Here is a 16,432-nt window from a genome sequence, read left to right on the forward strand (position 1 = left end):
AGGGAGGGAAGGCCCGAGGGGCAGCGCCGGGCCAGGAGCAGCTGTGCCGTCAGCTCGGGTGGCACCGGGTGTCCTTCAGAAGACACAGCGCCGGCCTGGAGCTCGGGTTCAGGTTTGCTTAAATAAATAAATCAGTGGTGTTGCCGCATTACCGTGGCAACGGCGCTTTCTGGGATACTTCCTAACCCTTCCAGCAGCGATCCTAAATCATGTGCCAGCGGCGGGGCCGTGTCCTGCCGGGGGATGTGTCTGTGGGGAGCCCCGGGGCTGCTCCCGCTGCCACCTCCTTGGCATTCCTTTCTGTGTCGCTTCGGGTGTCCCTAGAAATCCCCCTTCCCTGCCTTCCACCGTGTGCCTGCACAGGAATCTACACCTGTAGCTTCGGGAACAGCTTCCTCAGCACTGATGAGGCGGGGCAGAGTGCTCACTGCTGTGAGAGTTAAATCCTGTGTCCTTCAGGTGGTCTTAACTGCTTAAAAAACTTATTTTTCAGTTTATGAACAGAAACATGCAATTACTGACGAAGCCACAGAGGAATACAGCAGGGTGCTTAAGCATCTTTTAAAATAGAAACTTCAGAGTGAAGGTTTAATTTTTAACTGCACGCTCCTCTCATGCTGAAGAGAGATCCTACAATTTACTACTTTTAATGACTTTAAAATTCATTTTTCACTGAAAAGTATAACAGGTAGCAAATTCACTTAATTATAGATATGCACAGACTTAATGCAGATAGTTCTTACAAAAATTAATCTGTTTACTGAAATTTACAAACTAAAAATATCAACAGTGTTCGTAAAACAAAGTCATGGTCTTAAAATGTCCTAAGTAAGAAACAGGTGATTTTTCTGTGGTTCTCATAAACTTTACAACTGAATTGCCAGTTTCTTGTTGAAAGCTACTAGAGTGGTTTAGAAAAAACAAGTAGGTTGCAGTTGTTGTTGCCTGTGACTTTCCCTGAGGTGGCAAGAGTTCCTAGTTTGTTAGGGTTTGTGACCCAGGTGGGCAGCTCTGGATTTGGTTCCTGCCTTGGTCAAGCTGTGACTTTCTAAGCTTTTGCTCACAACTCAGGCCAAGCAAGTTATTTGATGAAATAACTAACACATTTAAGATGTTAGGATAAATTGCACGTACTAATTTTGCCTTTTGGTCCGAGGGGAAAAATTATGTCTCTTTTTCATCCTGTATATAGCAGTGCATGATAGTTCATGGCACTCTAAAAATATCAGGTATCTTGGATGGAGAAAACAGGGACAATTTAGGCCTCAATGCTTCTCTGCTGTTGTTCTGCTTTTTTTTTTTCTTGCTGCTAATTGGATTAAAAGCTGTTTTGGTTACTATGGCATCCGGTGAGGAGATTACTGTCTGTGAAGATGAACTAAGGTAAAACATTAGAGCTGTGGTATGAGCAGATTTGGAAAGATATCCGCATGTCCAGTGGTCACTTATGACTGTATCCAAACTTTAAAAATTACTTAAACAGAAGGATATCTTGCCAGTTCTCCTCCCCTGTGGGTGTTTTGCTTGCACAGAGTTGCATTTCTGGATACTGCAGGTAGTGCTTCTGAGAAAGATTACAGACAAACCTGGTGAAACAGGTAATAGCTAAACTGGTCATCCTGACAATTTTAGAAGTTTAAAAGGCTGAAACACTTTCTTAGAGACCAGTCAAAATACTGTATTTTAAACCTGGCAAGAAATTGCAGAACTGTCCAGGAGCATCTGAATGTAAACATAATTTTGTAACCGTACTACACCTGACATGGCAGTTTTAGAGGTTGGATATATGTGTCTTTGTGTGGTGTTTGTCAAAGTGAGTCTGTTTCACTGGCTTTATATTTTGTGATGTTTTGTCATATTGAATGTTTGAAAAACATGAAAATATTAGCAGTTCTGTAAGCTTATCCCTTCAAGTCTTATTTGTAGTAAAGCTTTGAACTATAGACATCAGTAATTTAATTCTTTCCACAACAATTAATTTACTTTGTTGGTGTTTCCATAGGTCTCGGTACAGCCACTTAGAGAAGATGACAGATTTGGTGGCTGTTTGGGAAGTAGCTTTAAGTGATGGTGTTCATAAGATTGAATTTGAACATGGAACCACTTCAGGAAAACGTGTTGTCTATGTTGATGGAAAGGTGAAATTGCTATGTGCTCAAAATTCACTATGATACAGATTGTGTAAGTGCACTCCCATGCAACAGGCATCAGAACAAAAACAAAGACTAATAAATGCAAGTGAGGTATATTCAGTTGATAAATTTTACCTAATTTAATGAACTGCACCATTTTTTTTTTTTCAGTTACAATTAAGGTGTGAGTATTCATGAAGTGCTTTGCTGTCCTTGGGCAGGAGCATTCTAGACATACAGAATATTGTGTAGTTGTTAATTCTGAAATAATAGTTAAGTAGTGAGCTGTTTCCTGAGTTCTAGTTCAATTTTCTTTATACTAAAACATGTATTCAGGTTTATCTGTTAATATCCATTGTCTTTTTTTACTCTACAGGAAGTAATAAGAAAAGAATGGATGTTTAAATTAGTGGGTAAAGAAACATTCACTGTTGGAGCATCCAAAACAAAAGCTACTATTAACATTGATGCAGTCAGTGGCTTTGCATATGAATATACTTTGGAGATCAATGGGAAGAGCCTCAAGAAGTATATGGAGAACAGGTCAAAAACAACCAACACTTGGATCCTGACCTTGGGGGGTACAGACTATAGGGTGGTTTTAGGTAAGTAAACATTGAGTGACTTCACTTTGCTGCCTTTGAATAAATTTGTATCTATTCAGTAACTGGGAGTTAAAAGAAAGCATGGTTCAGTAGCTAGCACTGTTGCAGTTTAAAATCCTGGGTGGTCTGGGAGTTTGGAATTAGGTACCAAATGAAAAAGAACGGTCTTGATACACCTGTGTGAGCATGCTGTCAGTGTTCTGTTCTACAGTATCACAGAATAGAATCATAGAATGGTTAAGATTGGAAGGGACCTTAAAGATCATCAGGTTCCAGCCTCCCTGCTATGAGCAGGGGCACCCCACACTAGACCAGGCTGCACAAAGCTTCATCCAACCTGGCCTTAAACACCTCCGGGGGAGGCATCCACAGCCTCCCTAAGACAACCTCTTCCAGCACCTTACTGCCCTCGTGGTGAAGAATTGCATGGTCTGGATTTAAGAAAAAAAAAAAAAAGTTTGGAAGGAGTTCTGGCTTCTGTTTCCATAGCACTGCCAGAGTAAGGCAAGTCTCCAGGTGAAGCACGTTATGGAAGGGTTATCTGCGATGTGATCAAACGCACAGTCTGTGTCAGTTTGCTAACCAGGTAACCAGGGTTTCCTCACAAAAATCTTAAACCAAACTGAAGGAGTCCTTAACTGAGGAAGTGCAACAATCTTATTCTACATTTTTGTTAGATTATCAGCATCATCTTTTCTGTAATACTTCTTAACTACACATTTAATCTAAAACTTCCATGTTACTTTTTTCACTTTCTTAATAGCAAGGCAATGCATTAATAATAATTAGCAGAAATTACTTCCTTTTTTTTGTCTTCAAGTTTCATGTTAGACATAAGGAAGAAATTCTTTAGTGTGAGGGTGGTGAGACACTGGCACAGGTTGCCCAGGAAGGTTATGGGTGCCTCATCCCTGGAAGTATTCACAGCCAGGTTGGATGGGGTTTTGAGAAACCTGGCCTAGTGGGAGGTGTCCCTGCCCATGCCAGGGGGTTTGAAACTAGATGATCTTTAAGGTCCTTTCCAACCCAAACCATTATCTGATTCTATCAGTATCTCTGACAATATTCAGAACAACCCAGTGTTAGTAGCCAGAGCTAGGGAGAGGTAAACATGTATGTCCATAGGAAATTTTTTTGCCCATTGATGACAGAGCCTCCCACCTCTCCAATGTAAGAACAAACCCTATAGCTCAGATACTATGGCTAATTAGGAACTTATTTTGGGAACTGAAAGTCAATTTCAACAGTAAATTTCTAAAATTCCTAGGTCTTCTTTTCTGTAGGGGGTTGAAATATCTTTATGCTTTTTCCTCCACAGAAAAGGACACTATGGATGTGTGGTGCAACGGTGAAAAAATGGAAACAGCGGTATGTGATCATTTCCACAGGCTGTGGCTGGGTAACCATAGCTTAGCAGAACAAGCCACAGAGGGGCATGTTACCTCACTTTACCACGGAGCATGAGCATGGGCCTGGACAGCCAGTATGCCATTAGTCTGTTCTGAATGTCCTCCATTGTCTTTTATAACTAATAGCATTTCAGTTAAGATGCCAGACATCTGTCTATCTAAGGATAAAGTATGTTTTTATTCACACTTTTTAGACAAGCAAAATAGATAAATCTTCTGGTTTATGGTTGTCCAGGGTTTTTTAGGGAGAAAAATTTCAGGGGAGTGGGATGGACTTGAGTTCGATGCCGAGTATAGAGCCATCTCATCCAAACCTGTTTTTGTAAGTGGTGACTAAAAGTTGAACACATGTAGTCTATTACAACTCAGGATTTGTTTCCATCTAGAGATGGTTCCTCATACTTAGAGTTTAAGAGTCTTGCTGAAACAAAGTAATCTGTCTTTTGTCGCATCTGCATTAATTTTAGAGCTAGAGGGCTTAATCTATTCAGTGTCTTTTTATATTATGGTGGCTTTCAATATGCATACTGTGTAGGTTTCCCCATCCTTGAAGGATGTGCTTTCTCACCACAGAGTTGTCACTGTGATTACTGCTGCCACAAGTAGTCCCCTGGATGAGTACAAATTGTATGATCATCAGTTTTGCTATACTTGAGAATACAATGAAAAGATTCACTAAATGTTTATTTGGTAGAGAAGTATCTCTCAGTGAATCAGAACTTCTGCTCTTGATGGTTTTCCGCCTTTTTTGCAATGTCATAAAGGCACTAGGTGATCTTGCAAGCTACGAGTGCAGCTTTAGTTGTGAAACTCTGCTTGCAAGAGAGCAACACACAGGTATTTCTGATCTCCTGAAGATCATGACACACAGCCACACATGGCAAAATCTACAAGAGGAAATTATGCAGCAGGAGCTACATATCCAAAATACACAACTGTTCTACTCAATTCAGGGATCTCTGTCCTGCTCTAGAAGGTAGCACTAACTCTTTCACATTTTACTGGCACTTCAGTGTAGGTTTATGTGTTACTTACTGGCTGTACTGGACAACTCGGAAATAAACTTTTCTGTTTTTGTTTTACTGACATGAATCAACTATATTAATTCACAGACTCCAACTTCACCATTTCTGTTTATGGGATATACAGATTGTCATTTAATACTCACACATCTTTGACAAAGCCCTATCTGAGGTTCTGCAGCTCTGTGCAGCATTTGCCCTGTATTTGTTGTAGCTGCTCTGATTGTGGGAACTATAAGTGATCTTAACCTTGGAAATAGTCTGATGCACTCAAGCTTTTATTTTACTAAAATAACGTCTGGTTTTATTCTTGTCTCCTTTCTCCCAGGGTGAATTTGTAGAAGATGGGACTGAAACTCACTTCAGTGTTGGTGGCCACAGCTGTTGCATTAAGGCTGTCAGTAGTGGAAAACGAAAGGAAGGAATTATTCATACCCTTATTGTGGCTGACAGAGAGATCCCAGAGGCTGTGGAGTAGCCTCTTGTTGACTGATTTCTGTAGGACTAAGATCAGGAATTTTCAATTACTGTGGTAATTCTTTTAGTATGTACTACTTGGTACATCTAGTTTGTGCTGGGTTTATTTTCTAGTTTCTGTACATGGAATTATTCTTTCTGAGGACCAGATGAAAATAATTATATACAACCTCTTGCATTACAAGTTTTTTTAAAGACTATGTGTATATATATACAGATAATATATATTATATCACTAAGTGCAGAGGACACTGGTGAACTTATACTAGAAAAAAATATTGCTGTAATAAAATGGAAGAGAAATACTCAGTAAGACTGAATTCTTATAAATGGCAGGTGTTTGTAGAGGGAGGAGGAAGCATGTGCTGGGCATTTGATTTTCCCAGTAATTATTTTTTCTATTAAGCTATATATAAACTACCAATGTTTTGAGATGCAGTTAAAAAGAGTTACAAAGTTAATAAAAAGGATATTGATTAAATATATTGTTACCAGTACTTGTCTAGCAGTATTAAATAATACTGCACTATGAAAACTGTTCTTTATTCTGAGTAGAAGAAAATATGTTACATTGTGCAAAAGGAAATAAATTATTTGAGGTTTTCTGAAAGTTGGAAAACCTGAGGTTTTCTAACTGCTTGTTAGAAATTGATGTAGTAGTTCAGAAACTGTGCTGAGTCTTTTCATAAAGGAAAACAGAAAAAAACCTAATTCCTGCCATGAAACTCCTTTAAAAAAATGAAACCTCTTGAAGCAAGCTGAAATAAGAGCTTATTCTTGTTCAGTGCTGCCTAAAAAACCCTTTAAATCTACAGCTGTGGGTTTTCCTGGCAGTAATGTGTGTGTCACAGTACCTGAGGAAAGATGGGACAGAAACAGAGGAGAGGGATTGCTTAAATGGAGAAGTTAAAAGGGAAATAGACAAGAGGTAACAAGACAGAAATCATTCTGTTCTCAAACTTCCTGCATACTATCTATAAGCAGCCTTGGGATTTCTGTGAGAATCAGACTCATGGGTGAGGTGGTTCTTAAAAGTTCCTGAGGGGTTTCCCATTTAAGGTTGCACTTCAGCATTGACTGGCACACTTCAAAAGTTACCCTTCTGCAACAATGCAGACATAGCTAACCTTAAAAATAATTTTTAAAACAAACAAAAATATGTTAAAAGTTACTTTTGCAATTGTTAAAAAAAAAATTCAATTTAGAATCATAGAATCATCAAGGTTGGAAAAGACCTTCAAGATCATCAAGTCCAACTGTCTGCCCTACAGCCCCCAACCACTAAACCATCTCCTGAAACACCACATCCACCTGATTTTTTAACATCTCCAGGGTCAGTGCCTCCACCATCTCCCTGGGCAGCCTGTTGCAAGGCCTCACCACTCTTTCTGTGAAGATATTTTTCCGAATATCCAATCTGAACCTCCCCTGGCACAGCTTGATCCCTTTCCTCTTGTCCTGTTGCTGGTCTCTAGGGAGAAGAGGCCAACACTCACCTCACTACATCCTCCTTTCAGGTGGGCTTCAGGTAGAGGGTGATGGGGTCTTAACCTCACTTAAGAGTTCAGAGTTAGATTTTTATTAGTTAATTTCTTTGGGAGTTTTGGACTTGTGAGTGGTTCCAAGCACTGTGACTGCTATCTTGGGAGTTGCAGGTGCAGTAGAAATGTGATGGAAATTCAATAACAGATTATTTTTTTAAGTTTATTAAATGCTAATTTCATCTGTGTTTTAGGGTTCAAACTGCTCTCCATTAGCACAGTGCTTCACACGTGGATGAAATGCTTTTCGTGGGACAACTTCAGGTTTTTTTAATAGTTTTATGTGAGTCCCACTTCTCCCCAGGTAATGATGGTGTTAACCGTAGGTGACTTTTCAATCTAGAAGCAGATGTGATATTGACAGATGAGCCTTTATTCCTTTATCACAGCACTATTATAAGCTGTTTGGGTGTTTAGCTAGGGCCATAACCAGTGGGTTTAAATGCTTCAGATTGGACAAATCTGGTAGTAGCTTTTTAGTTCAGGGCAATAGTTTTGCTTTCAACTCTGCTAATGTCAGACATAGTTTCAGGCCTTAGAACAGAAGTTTTAGAGAGCTCTTAGGCTTTTCCCTTTACTGGCTCTAGGTCACTATAGAGACAGTGTGGGGCTATGTACAGTTAGTTGACAGTGTAGTCTTTAAAAGATATTGGTAAAGGTAGATGATTTGAAGAGCAAATTCAAGCTGTAGCTTTGAACCAGTTCTCTATTACTATTTAGCCTTTCAAAGAGATTGAATACCACTGAGGAATCTGAAGCTTAAATACAGTCCAAGTCATGTTCTTTAAGACTATATGAAATAATGACAGGTTAGCTGATGGTGCCATTCATACTTTTTATTTTGAATACATGTATCTATAATGCTTGGAATCGCTTAATTAATAAAAACTGTAGAGCTAAGTAGTGTTAGACATCACGGAATCTGAGGGGCTTGGAAGGGACCTTGAAAGATCATCTGGTCAACCCCCCTGCCAGAGCAGGATCACCTAGAGCACATCACACGGGAACATCTCCAGGCATAGACATATGTCCATAGATATCATGAAGTATTACCTCACATTTGGGTTTCACTAACATATGCAATATCTCAGACTAAGGAAATGTAATGGAGAATGACAACCTACACAAGCATCAAGCATACAGTCACATGCTCAGAGCATTTTAAGGCATATAAAGTAAACAGATAAATGTTAAGCTGGTTTTTATTATGCTTTCCCTTCCATTTCTATGCAGACTTACTTTATTCTACTCTCCTTAAGGTATTGACTTACTCTTCTTGTTCACAAGTATTTCACTGCACTTGGCACGAGGCACTGTGGTCACAGCATGTTAGTAGGTAGAGCATCCTCTTACAATCCAAGTACTAGACTGTGTTCTGAGAGGATCTTCACAGTAGCTACTGTACTGATACATGGTGCCTCACTTGGGAACAAGTCAACAAATATTGTGGAAGGGCCCCAATACTGTTGAAAATGACAAAGGTGTCAGGGCAGTTTACATTATCTACCAAGCTGTCATATAACTTAATGGCATCCCCCTTCACTGCTGGTGGCATAATATAGGATGACATGCCTTCAGTGTACAAGCCTGTTAATACATCAGCCTCAAACACGTACATCTTAGAGTCTGTTTCCCATACATTTCTACCCTCAATTAGGCTTTTGGGGTTCCTTTTAAAGTAGATGCCAGCTCCATATTTTTGTTCTGGAAAAAGAAAGAAAAATTTTCTGAAGAAAAGTGCTATTACAGTATCACGTGGAAAAGTGCAAAGTTATTAAATTACAACATCATCCTGTTGAATACTTTGAAAGTGTGAAAATGTTGCATGTACATTATAACGACAAAAAGGGCAAATCTTCACTTTTGGAGCAGTGTGTTGCCTGAAATGCCAATTCCACATTTTACAAGCAAAATATCACACCCTTCACCTCTTGAAGGATGAGGCACTAAATGCTTATTCTTTCTGTTACTGAAAACATCTGTCTACTACAGTATTTCATGGGCACCACAACTTTCTTAATAGAGTCTGCTCAGATTACCTGCCTCTGATCACATCTGATCTGAGCAGGGAGTGAGGCTGGGAGACCTTAAGAAGTACCTTCCAGCCTCAATTCTTCCATGATTCCTTTGAACATGCTTTAAAGCACCAAGCTATTTAATATGACTGCAGCAAGGAAATAAGGACATTGACTTTCTTGAAAGAGTGATGCCACAAAAGAAAGCTTAGCCATGGCATTATGTGTGTATTATACTAGCAATTCTGTCAACAGTGTCTGGGCTAGGCTAGAATCCAGGCTTATCCTCTCAGAGCCCTTCTGACTACAGTATCAGGAAGGAAAACCAGGAAAACCTTACTGTTGATAAAAAATTAAGTTCATATGACACTAAACACAAGTAAGAAACAGTTGTTGTTTAGGAATGCCATTTTCTGTTTAGGAATGTAATTTTCTGTGATTTTAATCCAACTTTAGCAGTTGGCCACTGTTCATTTTGATTAAAGATGCCCAAGCAAGTTATTACCTGTTGGTGGAGAATACATCCTGTGAAATCCAGTTAGGCACACTGAGGTCAAGAACTGAGGAGGAACACGCTGATACAACTTGTGGCTTATTTTGGAGGTACCATGTTTTTCTTCTGCTGTTTTTTTCATTTGTTGGAATGCAGCAGATAAAAGAGGATTATTTATCTTTTCAATCTGTAACATAAATAATAGTGTAGTATAAGCAGAGACCAATATCCATGAAATCCATGAGAACTCTGGTTCAGGCTGTTCTTCAGTGTAAGAACCTCTGATTTAGCTTATATATATTGACCATGTAGCAGATAAGCTATGTGGAGTGTGCAGCTGTTCCACAGAAAGAGCCATGCTGCTCTTTCTTTTGCTTCTCATTGAAATCACTGGGAATAAATCCTAGTGTACTAATTTCCAGTACTCGGGTTGTGCTGAACAGATTGCCTATCAACCATACATGACAGTAACCTTTGTGGGTCCTTAGCTTGATCTTGTGAAGAACTGCAAGTGTCCTGTAAGGCATGGGGAACCTTAGTTCTCCTTGATCAAAAATTCACAGCCCCTGGGGAAGAACAGGTCTGTAGATCAGAGAGCCTCTGCATCAGCTTGTGTGGCTGCTGCAGCCTAACACCACACACAACTTCAGGTGAACTGGCCATGCTGCAGCTCTCGCTGGCACACTTGATTCTACCAGCAAGCCAGTCACAGCCCTACAGCAAAAGGAAGTACCAGGGGTCTGCAAGGTCTCCAGTCACCCACTCATGCCAGAGTTCTGACAGTTGAGCTAAAAACAAGCAGGTGCTGAAGCCCCATTGAGCTTCTGCTTTCTTTAAAGTCATTTCACTGAGCTACGACAAATCCTCATGTGCAGCACTGTTTTAAATTCTGATGTAGCTTTTGCACTGAGATTCAATGACATCTTTAGTTCTGCAGCTCAGGAAGCACTTGCTTTCCCCTGGCTGGTACTTTCTGTTCCTTCACTGCTAAATCCCTTCTGGTACAAAGGGCAGGCTGGCATAGGGCAGTGGGGTTTCCCGGTAACCACTGTTACCACTAGGCACTCGAATCCCTGGTTCCAAACTTGTGTATTTCTCCATGTTGCACAGCCTCCTCCTCCTCCCCTTCAGTCAAGTGCTGATACCAAAGCAAGACCCCAGTTTCAACACACTACTAATCAGATTGTAATTCTGACAAATTCAGTTGCTAATTTTTGCTATCAAGCTCACAAAAAGAAAACAGACACTGCATTACTGTCCTGGAATACTGTACTCATACTGATCTCACATTTCTCTAGAGTCCTATAAAGGAACATCTGAAGGATGAAGTAAGAGACAGAATACACAGTTAACTGGACTTCCTAGAATTTAACCACACATTTTTAGTGATTCTTTGCATTATGTTGAAAATACTTTTAAGTAGGAGTAAAGACTACATCTATTTTAAGGATTAGGCTGACTTGATCTTAATTTTTAAGAGCAACAGAGTGAGATAGTTCCTCTGAATTTTTTAAGCATATGTTAAACATGTTAGTTGAAATATATTAGCTGAGATTTAGTTTTTCCATTAATACCCTCTTTACCTTGAGAACACGAAGCCCAGCTTTTTCAAACTGTTTTTGTCTGTCTTTAAACTCCTGCAGGTGTGATTCCACCAGTGAAATCTGGATGTCTTCAATAGTAATTTTCTTGTGAAGGTGTCCTGAAAGCTGACCTGTTTCTGGTTTGCCTGGATACAAATAAGGGAGTAAAATTTTCATATCTCATAATATTTGAGGTAAAGGTAAGGAGGAGGGATCCAGTACTTTAGTTTGGTAGTTCAGTTAAGAACAAAGAATGGTAAATATTCTCTGAAGTAATGTCATAGGGTAATGTTGAGAGGGAAAATTAATAAATAATTGCTACATTTATTAAAACCACAGAGATAAGGAACCAAAGAAAAGCAATCTCCTCCATTACATCTCTCCACAGCATGACTTCCATATAGTGGTATCTCTACTGAATGACTAAACATGAGGACAAACAGATCACTGGAGCTTTTTGCAGTTCCACTAGTTCTATCAACTGTTAATGGAAGTCACGGACTCTGCAGAACAAGGCCATGAGTGGGTTCTGCAGCAGTGGTCCAGCAGTACTGAGCAAAAGAGCTCAGCAAAGGTATGTGTTAATTAAGTGCAGAGTTTATGTCTCCAGTGGCCAGGCTCTGACATGAAGCTGTCCTGGAGGAAGCCAGAATCACAACTGGCTGTACAACAGTGGCAGCCCCTGTATAAACTGTGCCCCACTGGGGATATTGCCAACTCAGCAACCAGAACTCACAAATGGTCTTTCAAGGGGCTTGCATGTTAAAAGTAGAGCAGTGTCAGTAATTAAAGCAATGCTCAGTATGTCTGAACTGAATGCATGTCTGTCCACTCTCAGCAATGCAGATACATGTTGCTTCATATTTAACCTTATTTATGCACTTATTTACTTAGTAATTTACATACATATTAGTTTCAGCAGTTCCTCTTGTTGGGCTGCAGTCTCGTCCTGCATACGAAGCAGTAATTTTTCAGTGGTGAGCACTGCATCAATCACAGCACCAGGAGGGCCCTGAAATTCCAGTCTTGCTTTTCCATCTTGCACTTTTTGTGATATGCACACACTAGAATACTGCTTCTGAGACAGTTCTGCAAACTCACTTCTACCAAAGCTAAAAATGTAGTTGTTTTCAATAACAGCACAGTGACTTTCCTGAATTCGTAGCACACTTTGGATCCATGATTCTGCTGCTTCCATTGCTGTACGTGTGTTCCCTTTAAGTTCGATAGCTGATTTGGTATTTGCAGTCTCTTCTACTCTTTTACTGCCTGACTCTGCACCTAGAAGTAAGATTTGTTTATTTATTTTTCAATGCAAGTGCACTGGAAGAGTGAAAAGCTTTCAAGAGCTGTCATAAATTCCTGTATTTAACCCAAAAATGCCAGGTGGGAAGGTTTCCAGGAAAAAAAAACAATCTCACACATGTGCAAAATTTATTTGCCTTCCACTAAATAACTTCCAGCAAGTTAGGCAATGATGATGCTTTTTGTGTTGGAAAATTTTAGAAGGGACTGCCCAGTTCCATTCCTATGAATGTAAAAAAGCAAAGTGCTCAGACATTTTTGCCTCCCCCTTTCCCAAAGACACACATTCAAGTACTAAGTTCTTTTAAAAGGAATGTCATTTCAGATTCTCAGATCTGAAGTGCTCAGTTACTTGATATGCCCCTTCTGTTAATTACTTACTCAAGTGATCACTTATCTTGTAAGATGTCATTTCTTCCAGTTTTTGTGCTGCTGAAATAAACTGTCTCTGGAAAATCTGGAATGAGAAAAGTTTAGGATTTTAGTTTGCGATATATTTTGTCAAAAACGCAATTCATCTCTTCAAAACTCTATTAGATAAGCAGTTTACAGCTGTAGTTACACCACCACCCCCCAAATTCTGAAATGGTTGACAGCTGACATTTGTCAGCTTTTCCCAAAATTTTATTCCTAACAATAACAAATGCATTCCTGTTCTTCTGTATCTCCTAAGGCAAGACACCTTACACACTGCGTGGCACCTTCACCAGTTTGTTGTGGTTGTAGCATACCCAGAACTCACAGAAACTCAGTTGACAAAGGTGCTCATTTCTTGCAGTTTAATGCTGATGAATCCTTACTCAGTTTTAAACCCCAGACTATTCTCCTGCCTTTGCCCCAAATCTCCTCTTAATGATGGCACATGGAAAGCCTCAGAGAAGAGCTACTCTGCTAGGCAGTGGATCTGGCATCTGACAAATTGCCTTCTTTTTTTTTTTAGCAAAGTTTCTGCTGCATTCTCATAATCAAGGGATTAAGTGATGAGCACATAGGTGCCATACAGCTTCCTCTAGAGTTTATGGGACTGTTACAGGACACAGCTCTGAGCTTAGAAACATGGAATGATTTGGATTGGAAGGGACCTTAAAGATCATCTAGTTCCACCCCCTCTCCACCTAGTTCTTGCACTTGTTGAAACAATGGATGGCTGAAGTTAAATGGGAAGAAAAGCAAACTCTGAATTTACAATAGATGGCTATCTAAAATAATTGCTTATTAATCACATCACCCACATACTCAAAAGGTGGAAAATGGCAGACTGCAGTTGAAATTATCCACTGCCTGTTTCCCTTCTATAATGTTAGGTTATATAATATGTTGATAGTGTTTTGCTCTACAAACCTCCTACCAAAACATTGGTTAAAGAAGTTTCCTGAGGAGGAATAAGTTTATTCCATAATGAGTTAAGAGTAGACTTTTCTTATAAATCCACTGACAATCATGAGCATTTCAGAACTCCCTTCCCTTGTTACCAGACCACAGGGTGAAGACTTCTGGTTTAGGGAAGAGAAAATAAAGATCTGTATAGATTAATAATACCTGTTAATGAAACAAATAGTTTTATGAGGGGGACCTGCCAGGCTGCTCACAAGTGCTGTAAGTACAGAATCCAAATTATCTTAATTTGTAGTCATGTATGGGAACATTTTACATTTTGGGTTTTCCTTACTGGTAGCTAACAACAAATTTGTTACCTGATAGATATCATAATCATTTGGGCCAATGACAAACTGCACGTTCATCTCCATCTCAGGGTATGCCCTGGCAAAATTTAAAACCTCTTCAACCATGATCTGTGCCACTATCCCAGCACACAACGTTTCCGACCAAATCCCTATTGCTGGAAAAGAAACTGAGGAACATTGCAATTCCCTTAAAGAATCCAAGCATCTTGTCATTGCAGCTTTTAATTCCTGCAGGAAAAAAAAAACAACACAGTATTTTAGTCCTCACATCACCCAACATGAAAATGAATTCAAGTCCAATCTAACTGATCATCACCTCGCACACTAACACTCTGTGCTGGTGTTGGGGCCATACAATGTGCAGTACCACATCACAGGGCAGATTATATCCTTTGGTTTTTATGAGTGCCTTATAAAACGTAGAGTGTCTAAAAGAAGACTTAAGTTCATTCTGAAGAGCTGAACCCGCTTTCTCCAGCAGTCCTCTTGAAACTGGAGGGTAGCCTTTGCCATCCACATGCACAGAATGAACAGCAGCTTTGGTCTGGAAGCAAAGAGTGCAAAATTTCAGTACAATTCAAGGTTACTATTTGCAGGCTTTGCTGCTATAGAGAACACACTTTCTAGGAACAATTCCTTTAAAAAAGCCTTGTCTGCCTGGGATCAGCTGTGCAAGAGGCAAGCACTGGAACACACCAAGGTGTGCACCTCCCGGAGGCAGTAAATGCACACCTTTTTTCAGAAGCCAACAGTATGCATGAGACTTCTTCAAGTCACCTGAGTGTATTCAACAGAATTATCACCACACCTATAGAAAGGACCCATACACACCTCATCAACTGCAATTCTGCAGCTAATTATCAATGAGCAGGAGAGAACTGTGGCTGTCTGTTATCCCAGCCTGAGCAGATGCTCCCCATAAGGGTAGCAAGCTTGTCACCAAGCTAGCAGGGTCACTGGACACAGGGGAACTGCAAAGCAACAGCTGCTTCCATTTCCCAGCAGATTCCTGTAGTAGGTCTTCTGTATTTTCTGTGTATTCTGTACTGCATACAGCTCTGGAGCCCTCAGCACAGGAAACACATGGAGCTGTTGGAGTGGATCCAGAGAAGGACCAGGAAGATGATTCAAGGGCTGGAGCACCTCTGCTACAAAGACAGGCTGTGAGAGTTGGGGCTGCTCAGCCTGAAGAGAAGGCTGCTGAGACACCTTATAGTGGCCTTCCAGTACTTGAAGTGACTACAGGAAAGATGAGGAGGGACTTTTCACCAAAGAGGGCAGTGATAGGACAAAGGGTAATGGTTTTAAACTGAAAGAGGGGAGATTTAGGTTAGACATCACGAAGAAATTCTTCCCCATGAGGGCAGTAAGGCACTGAAACAGGTTGCCCAGGGAGATTGTGGCTGCTCCTCCCTGGGGGTGTTCAAGGCCAGGTTGGATGAGGCTTGTGCAGTCTGGTCTAGTGGCAGGTGTCCCTGATCATAGCAGGGGGGGTGGAACCTGATGTCCAGGTTCCTAAGATCCTAAGGTCCTTTCCAACCTTAACCATCCTATGATTTAAAATTCAATATGTCAAATGCAAAAAAATAAATAAATTTGCAGATTGCTGACAACAGCAGCAACTGTTGTCACTGCAACTGTTGAAGGTTATCTAAAGATACAAGACCTCGGAGCTTATTTCCCTCATAGTCCTGAAGGCACGTCGTATCTTCCAGTGCTGTAAAACTGCATAATAAAACTCCCCAAAATGTCAACTTTGCAATCCTTTGCTCTCATGTAAAAAAACCCAACAAAACAATAAAATAATATTAAAAAAAAAAAGCAAAGAAAAAAATAACTTCTTATTCAATTAATACACTTATTTAAAATAAGTGTTATGAATTTTTTTAAGATACAGCAGTTGCTAACAGGAAATGCAATTCCTGTGATGTAGCTTCCAGGCTAAGATTGTTCCAGTTCCAGATCTGTTGGATTACTATGACTAAGCTCATGTATTTTGCATTAGATTTTCTAGCTAAAAAGTTAAGCAAATCAATTTAAATGATGCACTGTCTTTTAACGTTACATGCACAGATAAGGTGCACATCATCTGTATAAGTTATTTTCAGCTGTTTCAGAGTTTGCTGAGTAACTCCAGTAGTGGCACCTACAAGAACATAAATTAG

The 16,432-nt window shown here is 40.0% G+C and overlaps 3 protein-coding genes across 3 annotated transcripts in view; 1 reads left to right on the forward strand and 2 right to left on the reverse strand.

Annotated features, from left to right (window-relative positions):
- The window catches only part of CEP70 (centrosomal protein 70kDa), a 13,835-nt gene extending 12,217 nt beyond the window's left edge, over nucleotides 1-1,618 (reverse strand). Inside the window, exon 1 of the mRNA XM_009996206.1 lies at nucleotides 1,587-1,618. Within this exon, the coding sequence (XP_009994508.1) occupies nucleotides 1,587-1,618 (32 nt within the window). The remainder of the gene's footprint in view (nucleotides 1-1,586) is intronic.
- Nucleotides 1,619-2,006: 388 nt separating this feature from the next.
- On the forward strand, nucleotides 2,007-5,887 carry FAIM (Fas apoptotic inhibitory molecule). The gene is made up of 4 exons (XM_009996022.1): nucleotides 2,007-2,138; nucleotides 2,509-2,737; nucleotides 4,056-4,105; nucleotides 5,497-5,887. The coding sequence occupies exons 1-4, from the start codon at nucleotides 2,028-2,030 to the stop codon at nucleotides 5,644-5,646; spliced, it is 540 nt and encodes a 179-aa protein (XP_009994324.1). The 5' UTR covers nucleotides 2,007-2,027; the 3' UTR covers nucleotides 5,647-5,887.
- A 2,695-nt stretch (nucleotides 5,888-8,582) lies between these two features.
- The window catches only part of PARP9 (poly (ADP-ribose) polymerase family, member 9), a 14,941-nt gene continuing 7,091 nt past the window's right edge, over nucleotides 8,583-16,432 (reverse strand). The window contains exons 4-10 of the mRNA XM_009996207.1: nucleotides 14,584-14,811; nucleotides 14,277-14,495; nucleotides 12,964-13,039; nucleotides 12,184-12,558; nucleotides 11,278-11,423; nucleotides 9,707-9,881; nucleotides 8,583-8,890 (exon numbers count right to left, since the gene is read on the reverse strand). Coding sequence (XP_009994509.1) covers nucleotides 8,583-8,890; nucleotides 9,707-9,881; nucleotides 11,278-11,423; nucleotides 12,184-12,558; nucleotides 12,964-13,039; nucleotides 14,277-14,495; nucleotides 14,584-14,811 — 1,527 coding nt within the window. The remainder of the gene's footprint in view (nucleotides 8,891-9,706; nucleotides 9,882-11,277; nucleotides 11,424-12,183; nucleotides 12,559-12,963; nucleotides 13,040-14,276; nucleotides 14,496-14,583; nucleotides 14,812-16,432) is intronic.

Source organism: Chaetura pelagica, unplaced genomic scaffold, assembly GCF_000747805.2.
Source record: "Chaetura pelagica isolate M959 unplaced genomic scaffold, ChaPel_1.0 scaffold3, whole genome shotgun sequence".
NCBI lineage: Eukaryota > Metazoa > Chordata > Aves > Apodiformes > Apodidae > Chaetura > Chaetura pelagica.

Bases quoted from the DNA above. Each gene is read 5' to 3' on its own strand.
- FAIM (XM_009996022.1), top strand. From the start codon at position 2,028: ATGACAGATTTGGTGGCTGTTTGGGAAGTAGCTTTAAGTGATGGTGTT. The intron at 2,139-2,508 runs GTGAAATTGCTA...TTTACTCTACAG, and splicing joins TTGTCTATGTTGATGGAAAG to GAAGTAATAAGAAAAGAATG. The intron at 2,738-4,055 runs GTAAGTAAACAT...TTTCCTCCACAG, and splicing joins AGACTATAGGGTGGTTTTAG to AAAAGGACACTATGGATGTG.